Source organism: Theobroma umbraticum, unplaced genomic scaffold (assembly GCF_002168275.2).
Source record: "Theobroma umbraticum cultivar Fairchild unplaced genomic scaffold, ASM216827v3 scaffold_51.0, whole genome shotgun sequence".
NCBI classification, from domain to species: domain Eukaryota; kingdom Viridiplantae; phylum Streptophyta; class Magnoliopsida; order Malvales; family Malvaceae; genus Theobroma; species Theobroma umbraticum.
Genome location: NW_018397260.1, coordinates 4143655 through 4157578, shown reverse-complemented (window position 1 = coordinate 4157578; position 13924 = coordinate 4143655). Strand labels below are relative to the sequence as shown.

The 13924-nt window shown below is 36.9% G+C and overlaps 2 protein-coding genes across 4 annotated transcripts; one reads left to right on the top strand and one right to left on the bottom strand.

Annotated features, from left to right (window-relative positions):
* The first annotated feature begins 2288 nt into the window (after window positions 1–2288).
* Window positions 2289–7640, top strand: ILL6 (IAA-amino acid hydrolase ILR1-like 6). The gene is made up of 5 exons (XM_021427959.2): window positions 2289–2909; window positions 3662–3787; window positions 6378–6692; window positions 6786–6914; window positions 7025–7640. The coding sequence occupies exons 1-5, from the start codon at window positions 2400–2402 to the stop codon at window positions 7388–7390; spliced, it is 1446 nt and encodes a 481-aa protein (XP_021283634.1). The 5' UTR covers window positions 2289–2399; the 3' UTR covers window positions 7391–7640.
* A 558-nt stretch (window positions 7641–8198) lies between these two features.
* HEMB2 (Aldolase superfamily protein) lies at window positions 8199–13291 on the bottom strand. Of its 3 annotated transcripts, none has more exons than XM_021427961.2 (13): window positions 13146–13291; window positions 12437–12763; window positions 11933–12044; window positions 11610–11683; window positions 11276–11344; window positions 11117–11200; window positions 10940–11009; window positions 10532–10587; window positions 9843–9964; window positions 9476–9547; window positions 9298–9379; window positions 9132–9209; window positions 8199–8625 (listed from the first exon to the last, which is right to left on the bottom strand). In XM_021427961.2, the coding sequence occupies exons 2-13, from the start codon at window positions 12740–12742 to the stop codon at window positions 8458–8460; spliced, it is 1293 nt and encodes a 430-aa protein (XP_021283636.1). In that variant the 5' UTR covers window positions 12743–12763; window positions 13146–13291; the 3' UTR covers window positions 8199–8457. The 3 variants fall into 3 exon arrangements, with proteins under 3 accessions (XP_021283636.1, XP_021283637.1, XP_021283635.1); XM_021427962.2 differs by lacking the exon at window positions 13146–13291 and adding an exon at window positions 13018–13128; XM_021427960.2 differs by lacking the exon at window positions 13146–13291 and adding an exon at window positions 12959–13109.
* Window positions 13292–13924: the final 633 nt, after the last annotated feature.

Below are 13924 nucleotides of genomic sequence, written 5' to 3'. Positions count from 1 at the left end.
AAAGCGTTTTTATTATCACAACTCACAAGAGCCATTATACCACCTGCAGTCTCTGTGCTGTTTGCTAAGAGACCTCCTTAATTCAGCAATTTTTTTTGTATTTATGGATTTGAGGGGCAAAAGGGGAGGGTGGGTTTCGACCTATATCAGTTCGAAGATCACTGTTTAAGGAAGGTATAAATGATCAAACGTACAGTAGATTTGAGAGGTTAATGGAATCATATGTAGCTAAAATCATTGACAAAAAAAATTGGAAAATTGGAAAAGGAGAATTGGAGGTGTGATTAAAAAATAATTAAAAAATTGTGAAGAAGACAAGTTGACGTGTCTAGCTTTTTGTGACCATGTGAAAAGTACCAGCATTGGAAATATTGGAGAAGTGTCAATCTTGGATGGACTGTCCACCGTCCCACCGTCAACATGCCCCTGTACAATATCATCCGTAACCATACTTTCCTTGGTTTAAGAATATAAGAAAAAAAAAAATCTCTTTGTCAGTTCCCATTAACTCAACTGGCTAAATTGTTTTTGGACAATTAATTGCTTGCAAAGCAGGCGCAGCAGCCATGTCTCTGGTGCAACACTGGCTGCTAAGTGACATATATCTTACCTTGACTGTGTCAAAGTCTCAAGCAACAATTCAAACCAATTATTGATCAGCTAAACAAACCCAACCATGAATCCGACGGCCATGACTAAGTCCAGTCCACCACAAGGAACTGTACACAATGCTGTAGTATCAAGATTTTTCTTTGACTATATTAGCCATGAGTGATAAGCCTCCAAAAAAGAGTCAGAATTCTGAATCATACGAACATTAACAATGCTATCAAGAATATGACATGGAAACCTAATTTCAAATGGTTTGAAATGTGTCGGCATCATCCAAAAATATCATCTCATATCATATAATTCAAGATGGTATTTTACAAATATTCTTGATATATCATATTAAAACATTTTATCCCTGTGTGATTATATGGGTGGGTAGATAAATATAAAAGCATAACAGTGAAACTCTTAAACGCTATCTACGTGCTTAGACTGTGACTTGTTTGTCCCAATCAAATCGGTCTGTCATCTCAGGTGTAATGCACAGCTTTTAAATTAATGAGGATTTCTTTTTGTTTGACGTGCTTTAATTGAATTACGTTTCATCCATATCTCCCTGTCTTTGCATAATATTTATCCTAAACAAATATCATCTTCGAGAGGGCTAGCTTTAGGGTGACGTGGAGATCATGAATATGACACAAACATTATTTTCATCCACGAGCCTCTTGAGTCCAAATCTGCCCTCTCCTCTCCAACCCAATTTTATCACCAACTTAAAAATTTTTGAGCCCCTATGTTACTAGGAAAATTTGTCCACTAGATTACATCTCTTAATTTACTTAATTAATTTGTTTGTGAAGGATTTGCTATTTGATTTATAATTCATTTGTTAACTTTTGCAACTCACGTTTATTGCATGATAAATAATAATTTATATAGAACACAAAAATAAAGAATTATTATTTAATAATTAAAGTACAAGGTTCGAAATTAAATTTCTCGATTTCACTTTAGATTCTTAATTAGGTACCAAATACTTTTTTTTTCTTTTAAATAGATGAAGAAAATATTGATACCTCATGCTTAAATACATATCAATGTCATGAAGATGACACCCAATTATTGATAATTGGGGGGGATCAAAGAGTCATAAATCATGCTTTTTCTTTTTCTTTAATTTTTTCAATACTTTCCAAAAGCATAATAATTTACATTATGAAATCTTTATCTTATCTTATATTAATTTAAACAAAATCCAAGATGAAATCCAAATAAATAAATAAAATTCTGAATACCTAATTCTTAGTCATGTCACACCCAAAAATTAAGAAACCAAACAAGCGAGAAAGCAACAAGTTGTGCAAATTGATCATGCAATAAATTTTTTAAGGATTACACCACGGGCTTCCCACTTAAAAATCGTTAAACATACTTTTCAAAACATTATTCATTCTTTAAGTGTCTATATTATTAAATTTAATTAAGCAAGTAAAAGATTAAAAATTAAATGTGCTTGTTAAGGGAAATCAGCATCAAAGGCAGAGTGTCAATCTGTCTCATCGAAAACCGCGACTCGAAAGTGGTGGACCCAACAACTGCTGCGTTTCGACGCCTTAATGAACCAAACTCTTCAATCACTTCTCTTTTCTTTTCCTTACACCCATATTCGCCCACGTGACTAATTCCCTGTCCTTATCACCACGTGCTTTAATGCTCTCTCTCCTCTCTGTTTCTTCCCCTCTCTCCCTTCTCATCCTTTTTCTCTCCCTTCAAAAAAACCAACTCTTCTTCTCCCCATTTCTCACCCTCTCTCATAATTTCTTTCTTGGTGTTTCTCTCCAAACATGAATTCTCCAAAACCATGTGTTTTAATCTTAATCTTGATCTGTACACCCTTATTTGCTAATAATTTTCTTGTTTATGTTAACTCTATAACTTCTTCTTCGTCGTCGTCGGATGATGAATACGCCACTAATTTTTTCGACGCTATAACTTCCATCAATTCAAGGGCTTCTTTGAAGTCCGGTAGGAACCAAACGTCGTCTTCGTCTTCTGCTACAAGCGGCCCTTCCAGCTGCAAGGTGTGGGACGTGGCCTGTTCCGAGGCCGTGTTGGGCGTGGCCCGGAAGCCCGAGAACGTTGAATGGATTAAACGGTTGAGGAGGAAGATACATGAGAACCCGGAGCTTGCTTTCGAAGAGTATGAAACGAGTAAGCTGGTTCGTGCCGAGTTAGACCGGATGGAGATTGAATATAGGTACCCTTTGGCGAAAACGGGTATTCGGGCTTGGATTGGGACCGGAGGCCCGCCCTTTGTTGCCATCCGAGCTGACATGGATGCTCTTCCTATACAGGTATAGCTAGGTTCTTTTTTTTTTTCTTTTAATTTTTTCACGACTGTAGTTGTTTTTTTAATATATATTTTTAAACTATATAAACACACACATATATTCATACATATATATATATATATATATATATATCATATTCGTATACATATGTATGTACATGTTTATATGTGCATATGTATGGTACTAGGTAGTTGCCAATTTTGTAGGTAAGAAGAAAATGGGGTAGGTGGTTCATGAACATTATATTTCATTTGTTGACGATGCTTTGGACTTGGAAGTTCGGAAATGTTGAGGGTTTCGTTTTGTTACTAAGTTGGGCTCAACTATGACAAAATTAATGTTTTGAAATCAAGATAAGAATAGTAGGGTTTTTTATTGAGAAAAAAAATTGATATATATATATTGTATTGATTTGAGGATTTCTATGTCAGATAACTGAATTTAATGTCGTAGGTTTCAATATATCTGATTTTATTTAAGATATGGATAAAATGACCGACAAAGAATATAACAAAAGTGTACTTATGGATAAATTTGATAAATTATAAAATATTCAGTTTTCGAGATTAAAGTTGTCTTAACATAACGATAAAAGATCTGAAATCAATTCGATCTTGTACTTTTAGAATTTTTGGCCTTGGGAATATCATTAGATTAAAATTTTAATTACCAGAAGTTACTTTACTTTTTGAGGTTGGATAGAATATTATGGCGTGGTTGATTTTTTTCACTGATGGTGCGGTAAATGATTTTAGGAAGCTGTAGAATGGGATCATAAAAGCAAAGTCCCCGGAAAAATGCATGCTTGTGGGCACGATGCGCATGTGGCCATGCTCGTTGGTGCTGCCAAAATATTGAAGAATCGAGAACACCTTTTGAAGGTTTGCATTGTTTTACTCCACATCTCTGTAAAATTACCCCTACTCTCATCTAGCTTACTTTATGATCAAAGTTTTCTTAATAGTAAATATCCTCCCATACATACATATATGCAGATGGATGCATTGCAAATGTGCAATTTAGGCAGTAATTGTGTTGGTTTAGATCTTGTTTAGTGCAGTTCGATGCCAATGAGTGTAGCTGTAAAGATAGGGTAACTACTTTAGGCAAGACATATAACTTTTGTTGGTGGGGAAACGCTGCATTTTATCAAGCGATTCATTTTGTGTGGACGGTATTGCTTCTCAGAGAGTGAAAGGATGTGGCTTTCCCCAACGTCCTTTGTGTAGCTTTAAATATCCATAAATGGCCTGTATAGCTTTCTGCTTTGCTGAATTTGGAAAGAGTTGGACTAGGACACACGTGTTGCGGCTCTTTAATTTTCTTTATGGTCTTTCAACGCCATTGTCATGGTGCTGATTCACATTTCTGCTGTTTCCCGTGGCGATTCTGACTTACCTGTTTCTACATTTTATGCCACCAAATTCAAAGCTGGATTTATTTATTTACTTTTTAATCCACTCCATCAAGCATGATTTTTCACATCCACACACACAAAAGGAAATTTATCCCTTTTCACGTGTCCACTACCCTTCATACATGGCCAGATTTCTTCACGTACTCATAAAGGTGGACTGTCTTCTTGCTAAATGAACTGGGTTGGCCGTTGGGGATTGTACTGGATTTTGAGTTTAAACGAATGAAGACTTTTCCATACTGTAAATCTAGATTTGCATTTGTGGCCAATAGAGTCATAAGAACCCAATTAATTGATACGGTACTCATATCCTATTCTTATGCGTTCAGCCTGGTCATGTACCACTTTTTCTTTTGTCCAAGACATGACACGATAAACAATCAAGACCCCTGACCCACTGTTTTCTGTAGATGTTGAATTCTTTGGAACTCCTTTTACATGATCCTCCCTATTGCATAATTGACTTGTCTAATAAATGCTTTGCTGCTTGATTTTCTGTTTAACATTTTCATTGTTATCTGTCAATTCTACTTAGTACAAATCTAAACCCTTCAATTCATCACGTTGTATGGACATTATGAATTTACACAAAAGTCAAAAGGGGATGGGATCAGATACTTTGTTGAGTTTTAGATGTGACTTCGAATCTGTTTCATTCAGTTATACTATATATCAGATAGTATAAATAATGTTAAGACATCATGGGTTGTTCATTTACTTGGATTGATGTATGTGGACAAACGATAACTTCACGAAATTGCTCTTTCAGTATTTTGATAATTGTGTTTGCATTATGTCCCTCTTTTTTTCCTACTGAGATAAGATCTTGGACTCGACATAGTTTGATATTGGCCGAAACTGTTCTAGCCACAGAGCATGTATATATATTTTCTCTGGTAGGGAAGCCTGTGACCCTTTAGTTTCATCTTTTTGGAACACTAGGCCACTAGGCGAATGCATTTTTCTTTCTATCTCCACAAGGGTGACCCTTTAGAGGTTATGAAAAGGCAGAATAATTTCCCCAAAAAGCAAGAGTGATGGAATTGCTACAATATTTGTTACTTGATTAGTACAAATTAATTTCTGTTTACAAACGTGCTTAGGCATATAATGCCTATCACTTTAAAGTCTACTAGACTATAATTTGCTTAGGTGTATGACCCTAGGATTGGAAAAATTGCTTCTATTTGTCCTGTGCCGAAACTCGTGGGTTAAAGAAGAATCTTTTGCATAAAGAAATGAAGAGCTAGAAATTATAGTTATTATTAAAGGGGCAGGGGAGGTTGCTTTTCATCCCAGCTTTATTTGTTGAAAGAATCTTCAGAAACAGAGAGCATCGTTGAAGAATAAATTTCTCCATCACGTTTTGTTGTACGGTAGTAGGAATTTCCTGGAACCATGGTTAACTTCTTGGAGAAGATAATGTACAAAAAGAAACTCGTGGTTATGATATAAGTCCAAAAAATTAGACAAAACTTGGTCGGAAATCAAATATTTTAGGGTGTCTAGACAGCGTACTAAACCTAATTTGATTGTTCAACAATGTTGAAATTTTGTCCTTATTGATCAAATAAAATCCGTCCTGTATCTATCAGGTTTTAACTGGTAGTATGTATACAAAAACCCATTAAAGTACAGGTTCAAATGTAGCTTTCCGCAAGGACAAGTTTGATTGGTTCAGAGAAAAAGCTTTGGGAAGGAGACGCAGCACCAAATATATATTTAATGTAGCCATTTGAATCACATGGGCAATAAAAGCTGCTGTCTGCAGGCTTTTTAAATTTTACCTTGTCTTAGGTTGCTGCTACATGTTTATTTAGGCATGCTTGCTATAAGCATCTATGAGAAACTCACTCTGGGCTATATGGCTAGGGCATTGGTGCAATATATCTAGCTTTCTCTTGTCATAGTTACTCTCTTGCCTTAAAATTGCATTCAATTCTGATGATGGTATTAAAAGAATAAAGCACTTGTCTTCAAGCATGGAAAATGTAAAAGTATGAGCTTGCAATTACCATATCACCCTGACGAATTAAATGCTTTGGCTGCCTCAGGGAACAGTTATACTGCTCTTTCAGCCTGCTGAGGAAGCAGGAAATGGTGCAAAGCGGATGATTGGAGATGGGGCATTGGAAAACGTAGAGGCCATTTTTGCAGTCCATGTATCTCATGAACACCCCACCGCTATCATTGGCTCTAGGCCTGGTCCTCTACTTGCCGGGTGCGGCTTCTTTAGAGCTGTAATCAGTGGAAGAAGAGGCCTTGCCGGGAACCCTCACCACTCAGTCGACCCCGTCTTGGCAGCTTCAGCTGCCGTAATTAGCTTGCAGGGAATTGTTTCTCGCGAATCAAATCCATTGGACTCCCAGGTTTATCTAATGTTTTGCAATTTTTTCGACCTTTTTGTCTCTCAGCATGTCATTCCTTTTTACACATTTCTGAGTTTTAGTCGTGCAATGCAGGTCGTGTCTGTCACCTCATTCAATGGAGGCAATAATCTTGATATGATCCCTGACACTGTAGTTATTGGAGGTACCTTCAGGGCTTTCTCCAATGCCAGCTTTTACAACCTGCTTCAAAGAATCGAGGAGGTTTGTCATGGCTCTTAATTTTGATTCCAAATTCTAATCCTAATTCAAGCCTGCTTTTCCCTGAATCGTTTAAATTCGCAACTCACCAGCATACGTGATATGAAACATAGGTGATCGTGGAACAGGCCAGTGTCTTCAGATGCTCTGCAACGGTTGACTTCTTCGAAAAGGAGTACACCATCTATCCCCCAACCGTTAACGATGACCATATGTATGAGCATGTAAAGAAGGTGGCTACAGATCTGCTAGGTCCACCGAATTTCAGGGTGGTCCCTCCGATGATGGGTGCCGAGGACTTCTCCTTTTATTCGCAGGTGGTTCCGGCGGCTTTCTACTACATTGGCATAAGGAACGAAACCTTAGGGTCTGTACACACGGGTCACTCGCCATACTTTATGATCGATGAAGATGTTCTTCCTATTGGTGCTGCAGTTCATGCCACCATTGCAGAAAGATACCTCATTGAGCATGGTTAAGTGAGGAGGCTATCTCTGGTTTATCCTCCCCTTAAAGTGGGAAACTGTGACTCAACTGAGCACGGAATATTCAGAGAATTTGCAACGTGATGCGCTCTCGTAATTTTGGTCTACTCAGGGTGCGTGGAAAGGGCTAGATTTTCCACTTTGGCAATGTAAAGAAGTGGGCAGAGGATGCTCTGCTCTTAGAATGTAGTTGTGATTGTAACAATATTGAATGTTTCAAGTAATAGTACCCTGCATTCACCCATTCTGCTGAGAGCATTGAGTTGCATTAAAAAGGCCCTACACACCAAATTTTGAATGACAACAGCTGAGCATTGCATCACAATTATGAAAATCTTAATATGCATTTCCTTTCACATGGATTCAGAAACCTAACAAAGTTGATCTGCCCTGGTTTCAGTATTTACCTAAGATACAAGACAAATCTCTCTGTACAGTTGTATATGTAGGGTCATATCATAATTCTTGAGAGCATCATTGCAGGCGCGATTTAACAGCAATATCCACCAATTGGTCCACATTCTTCTGCAAATCTACAATATAATTGTTTGTATTGTGTCCATCTCTCTCCCCCTCACACCAGATCGTTGTAGCTTTTTCATTTTCAATAATCCTTTTATTAATGTTTTCATAACCATTAAAAGTAAAATAAGTGATGTTATTGGTATGATCCATTAATTTATTGTATATGCATTCATTGTCAATTTTCAATTAACATTCTGAGTACCTACACCATACCACCACACCTACAATCAAGTTTTGCTTCTAGAATTACGATCTTCTTTTTGATAAGCATCTAAAATTACATTCACAAGAACAGAACAAAGATTTTTTGTCATTCCAAATTTCAATTTCACTTAGATGCGACATACATTGAGGGCATTTTATTTTAAGCATATAATTTACTTGAGGTTTATGAGGAACATGGACTCCAAACTGCTAAGTCAAGCATTCTATAACAACTCCCGCTCATTCTGACATCTAGAACTCTCAGATAGAAGATTTAGTACCTCAAGATTTTTTGGACAATCAACCAAAGCCCCATAAAAATCATACCAAGCTCACCTCTTCTCACCACATAAACATCTAGCAGCTTGTAGAGCAAAATATGTAAGGATGATGTCAGCACCAGCCCGGCGGAGACACATCAAGGATTCCATCATAACCCTTTCTTCATCAATCATTTTGAGAACTCCACCAGCCTTGATCATCGAGTATTCCCCAGAAACCTGGACAACATAATTTTTTTTTAAATGCAGGATAGTGAAGATATGCATTTTAGAGGGAAAAGGAAAAAAGAAAGTACATTTTCAGAACAAATTGAGTCTGATTATGTCAGCTAAAAGCGCATACTGTGATGCATTATACAATTTAGAAAAGAAAATAATAATGTCAAGAAAAAGGTCAGGGCAGGTAAGGGCTTGCCAACTTTTATCCTTTTTTCCCCATAGACATGTTTTGAAATACAAATCATGAGTCCCATTACTTACAATGCTACATGTATGCACACATGTATACACGTGTGTGTGTATGTGTGTGTGTGTAACTAGAAGCAGGGAACAATCTTAAAGGTCATCCACCACAATCCCTAACCCCCTTTTTATTATTTTTCCACTTTTAAACTATTCTCAAGCTATCCTCTCTTCCTTGATCCTTCATCCTATGAACTGTACACATGTCATATAAGCATGAATCAGGCGTGTAGTTAAAAAGTTAAAACTGTTGATGAGAATACCTGGTATGCAGCAATAGGCAAAGAAGATTGATCCCTGAGAAGTCTTATGATATCCAAATAAGGAAGACCGGGTTTCACCTGTGATCCAATTAAAGAGACTTCAGCATGAAGGGGGTTTTGTTATTAACAAGAAGAGCTCAGTTCCTAGAAATAGCCATATACTAACCAAAAGAATATCAGCTCCTTCAGCCTCATCTTCATGAGCCTCAACTAATGCCTCTCTGTAATTTCCTGGGTTCATCTGATACCTTTTGTTTACCATGCCAAATTAACTATCAAATGTGAGCACCAAAAAGTTCACATGACAACACATAATGTACCATACAGTGTAAATGAATTCATACGTTTTTTTGTCTCCAAAACGAGGATTGGAGTCCAGTGCTTCTCGAAATGGACCATAAAATGAACTCGCATATCTGTTTTGCCAGAAAAAGGAAAAAAAAGTCAGAAACAGTGACAACGGATTTCATCCAGGTGGCCAACATATTCCTTTCACTCAAAATGTCCAAAGGCCATAGAATAAGACAACCTAAAATGTCTTATACAATTTCATCCAGGTGGAGGGAGGAAAAAAAATAATAAAACCTCTGCATGGTTTAACACACTCATAGGTCTGTTACCATGCTCTGATAAAACCTGCTTTTAGACACTGGAAGAGCTACAGACAGACATATATAGCAATGCAAGGGAGAAGATACAAAGTCAAATTACTTTGCAGTATAGGACATAATAGAAACATGGTGAAAGCCTTCAGCATCAAGGGCATCACGAATAGCTCCAACACGACCATCCATCATATCACTGGGACTAACAACATCAGCTCCAGCTCGGGCCTTTTAAGAATGCACCACCAAAAGAATTAAATCATAGTCAACCAAGTCGAAGCTAGCAGAAAAGGGATAGGACATAGAATAAGCATAAGAGAACTCCAAATCCAATATCTATATAAATTATCACCAAACTCCAAGTAATTCACTGACTAGCCATTTAATGTAGTGGTAGCAAAAATTTTGCTTGCTTTAAGGAACTGAAACACTATTTGCTCAAACATAAAGTATTAACAAGCACTTGTGCATTTGGCTCATTGGTTGCTGCACAATCCCCTTGCCTAAAAAAGCAAGATTCGAATCCCCCTTCCCCCAATAATAATAAAAAAAAAGTATTAATAAAATGTTAAGGCATGGATATGCATTAAGAGCCATGGGTGGAAAGGGTCAGCAGGAATCACAAAGGCAAAACAAGAGCACAGAAAATTGTTGCTTGAGCTGTCAATGTCCACAACAACGTACCACAAGGGCAGTAAGTCATCACATGCCATTAATACATCCAGAACTCTTATAAAGACATTAGATTTCCGCCCAAGCTTAAAAGTCCAACAGAAAAATATCTACAAAAATTACCTGGGACACTGCTTGCTTACATAATTGATGCACTGTCTCATCATTCATTATGACTCCTACACGGTAAAGGAAACAGACATAGCAATTAGTACTTCCATGCACATATCCATGCAGAACTTAGTAACTTAATCTACACACAATTTATCTGAACAAGAAGAAATTTCTCAACTACACAGGATTTTTGGTAAAGAAAGTATATATCATTCTAAGTTAACTAGTGTTGTGACAAAGCAAACCAAAAAGCAGCTCAGAAAGATGAATGCAACTCTTCTAAGCTATGTTTACATCTTCAATTGAATCCTAGACTAATTAATTAGGCAATCTACATTTTATTTGTATAACATGTCTTAATTAAGATACTACAATGCCTTTCTTACAACGATAAGTGTATGAACATATCTGTCTTACCATCTTCTCTGACGATACCATCATGCCCATCCGAGGAATATGGATCTAAAGCAACATCCGTATAGATAACCTAATAAACAAAAAAAATCACCACATTTCAACACAAAAGGCATCTTAATTTGAATGCCCATCACTCTAAATTAAACACAAATCAGAGGATGAACTACATTGACTTACAAGGTCAGGGTATTTGTCCTTAAGCAGCCGTATTGTTCGAGGCACTAAACCATTGTCATTATAGGCTTCATCACCTGTGGGACACTAAAGTGCGAAAAACCAATTACATTACATCAAACATGTGAAACAAAATAGAGCTTCTAATGAGAGAATCCAAACCTTCAGAGCATCTGGAACTTTGGGGAAGAGCACAACACTATTAACACCAACATCCCGGGCCTTTGCCACCTGCAACCAATAATGCATACTTCAAAACAACTCCACAATTGACACATAAAATAAGTATGCAAAATGCTCATAAGGCATATGTTTATAACTTCAAAAATCAATAGAAAATATGTTATCATGCTTGAGCACCAGTATAAAACTCGAGCACCAGTATAACTTCAAATATATAAGTCACTGTAACAACACAATATAATACTTGAGCACAAGGGACAAATGCAAAATGTTATTGTGAAAAAGAACACAGAATCAGAGAGAGCTAAACAACCTCTTCAACAAGTCCATGTCTCCATCCAAGCCTATAACATCCTGGCATAGCTCCAATAGGTGTGTCCTCCTGACCTGCAAGTTTAGGGAACAGAGAACTGTGTCAAATTTAGATGTAAGCATATACTGGAAGGAAAGAAAGAGAGAAAATCATCATGATAAGAAATTCAGCAGAAAAGAGAACTCCAAGAGTATAATATTCATGTTTCAGTTTGAGGGTGCTTATCACAGTCTTTATGTTATTGCTCCTATTTGACTATTTAACATATGAGCTCCATATTTTCACCAAAAAGGAAAAAGACTAATATCCGTAGAAAAACCAACCTTCATGAATAAAAAGTGGATACACAAAATTTGCAGGAGATATACTTGTTTCCTGAAATGATGCTCTCAATGCAGGGGACTTGCGGTTACGACGAGGGCGCCTGCTAAGTTGCTAATACAAACAAACACGAAATGAGCAAAGGAAAAAGGAGAGTGCACCAACTGGCCTCAAAACCACAATTATAACTTTAATTATTTCATTGCATTGTCATGAATTGAAAACATGGAGAACAAGCGATTCTTGATTAAATCTCAAGCATACCACAAGTCAAGAAAACCAAACCTGTGAAGTATGAAACACAATCTAAAACAATGATCCACAAAACATGGCATTCAATAGAGCAAACACTTGTCAATGGCATTCTGAAACTTCTCAGACACAATCAAATTCATTAAAAGTTCAAATCACATAGGCCCTAATTGCATATGCATATAACTAACCAAGCACTATCAAACAAAGGGGAAAAGGTAAATTTCATGATCATTTCATTTTTAAACACTCACAAGAGGTTGAATCTCAGGAGTCCCAACAGGAGCAGCTGGCTTTGGTGGCACTGGAGGAGCTTCAGGCGCATTCCCAGCTACAACAGCAGCCTCACATTCTTCAATACTCATTTCAATCTTCTTCACATGTCCATCATGCCTTTCGCTTGCCCTCACCACAAAAAGGCGCTGAGAACGTCCGGAGATTGAAGTTCTACCAGAATTGAACCTTAAAGTTGAGGTTGGTCTAAGACCAGCATAGTTTAGAGTATCAAAACCTTTAACAGAAGGAACCGTACAGGGAGCATTTACAATAGTCGAAGCCATATGATTAAATCAACACAATCTCTGCATCATAAAGATGAAACTCTAATCAAAATAACAGCACATATCAAGTAAAAAGATTGTAAATTTTAGAAGAGTTGAAACCTATTTTATACTGATTTTACTCTAATTATCCAAATACTAACAAACAGCAGATAAAAATCGCCATATTTTTGTCACTAACTAAAAACATAAAGAACATAACATTTCGAATCACACCTTGTTTGGTTGCTAAGAAAATGAAGGAAACCGAAAGAAAAAACTGAACATTGAATTACCCTTTTCCTATAATTTTCTTTTTCCTTTCTTAAAAGTTACTCCTTGAGAAACAGAAATGAAATCTAGAGTTTTAACCGGGGAAAAGAACAAGAGAAGAAACAGAAGGAAATTGGTATGAAAATCTTACCTTATCTGATGAGAATAGAGAGATAGCCAATGAGAAACAAGAAGAGAAATTGAAAGAGAAAGAATTTATATCGCGAGCACAGACAGAAGATCCCGCACCATTGCCTATGTCTCTCTCTGTCTTGCTGACGAAGACAAAGCCCACCACCACACCAACCATTCTCTTGACTAGGAATTTTTCTCAACTCGCTTCCTCGGCCTCCACATTTTTCTTACAAGGCTTGGGCTTTGCCCTTTTGTCTTGCTGGGAATGACCATAACCTTAGCTCTTGGATTGTCCAAATTTCTTGGGCTGAAAATGTTAGGCAGAGTCCCATTCAAGGAAAATATTCACGTCCATTTTCTTAAAATTGTGTTTAAATCATTCATATCGCATTTAATCACAAGGAATGTTACACATCCGCAGTTGGTTTAATTAACATCTACTTAATTCTTAAAATACGAATAGTTATGGATGAGACTTATCACGTCAAAACTTCAGGTTGATTCTAGAAATCTTTGAACGAAATCCTCAAAATTTCTATTTCTTTCGTAGGTAAAATGGCAGTTAACTCAGTATTGATGGTTGAGGTTTGAAAGAGTAACTCAACCGGCAAAAGATCTAAAGATGACAAATCTACAACAATGTTCTGTGCTTTTAACACAAAAGATTTTGGAAAAACATTGGTCGTGAGAGCAACGTGGACATTGTCCAAAGGGATGGACGAAGTCAACCGTTAAAAAAATTATTGGGCTACCTTGCTGTAGGACTCTGGATTGAGTATTTCTTCAAGCCCTATG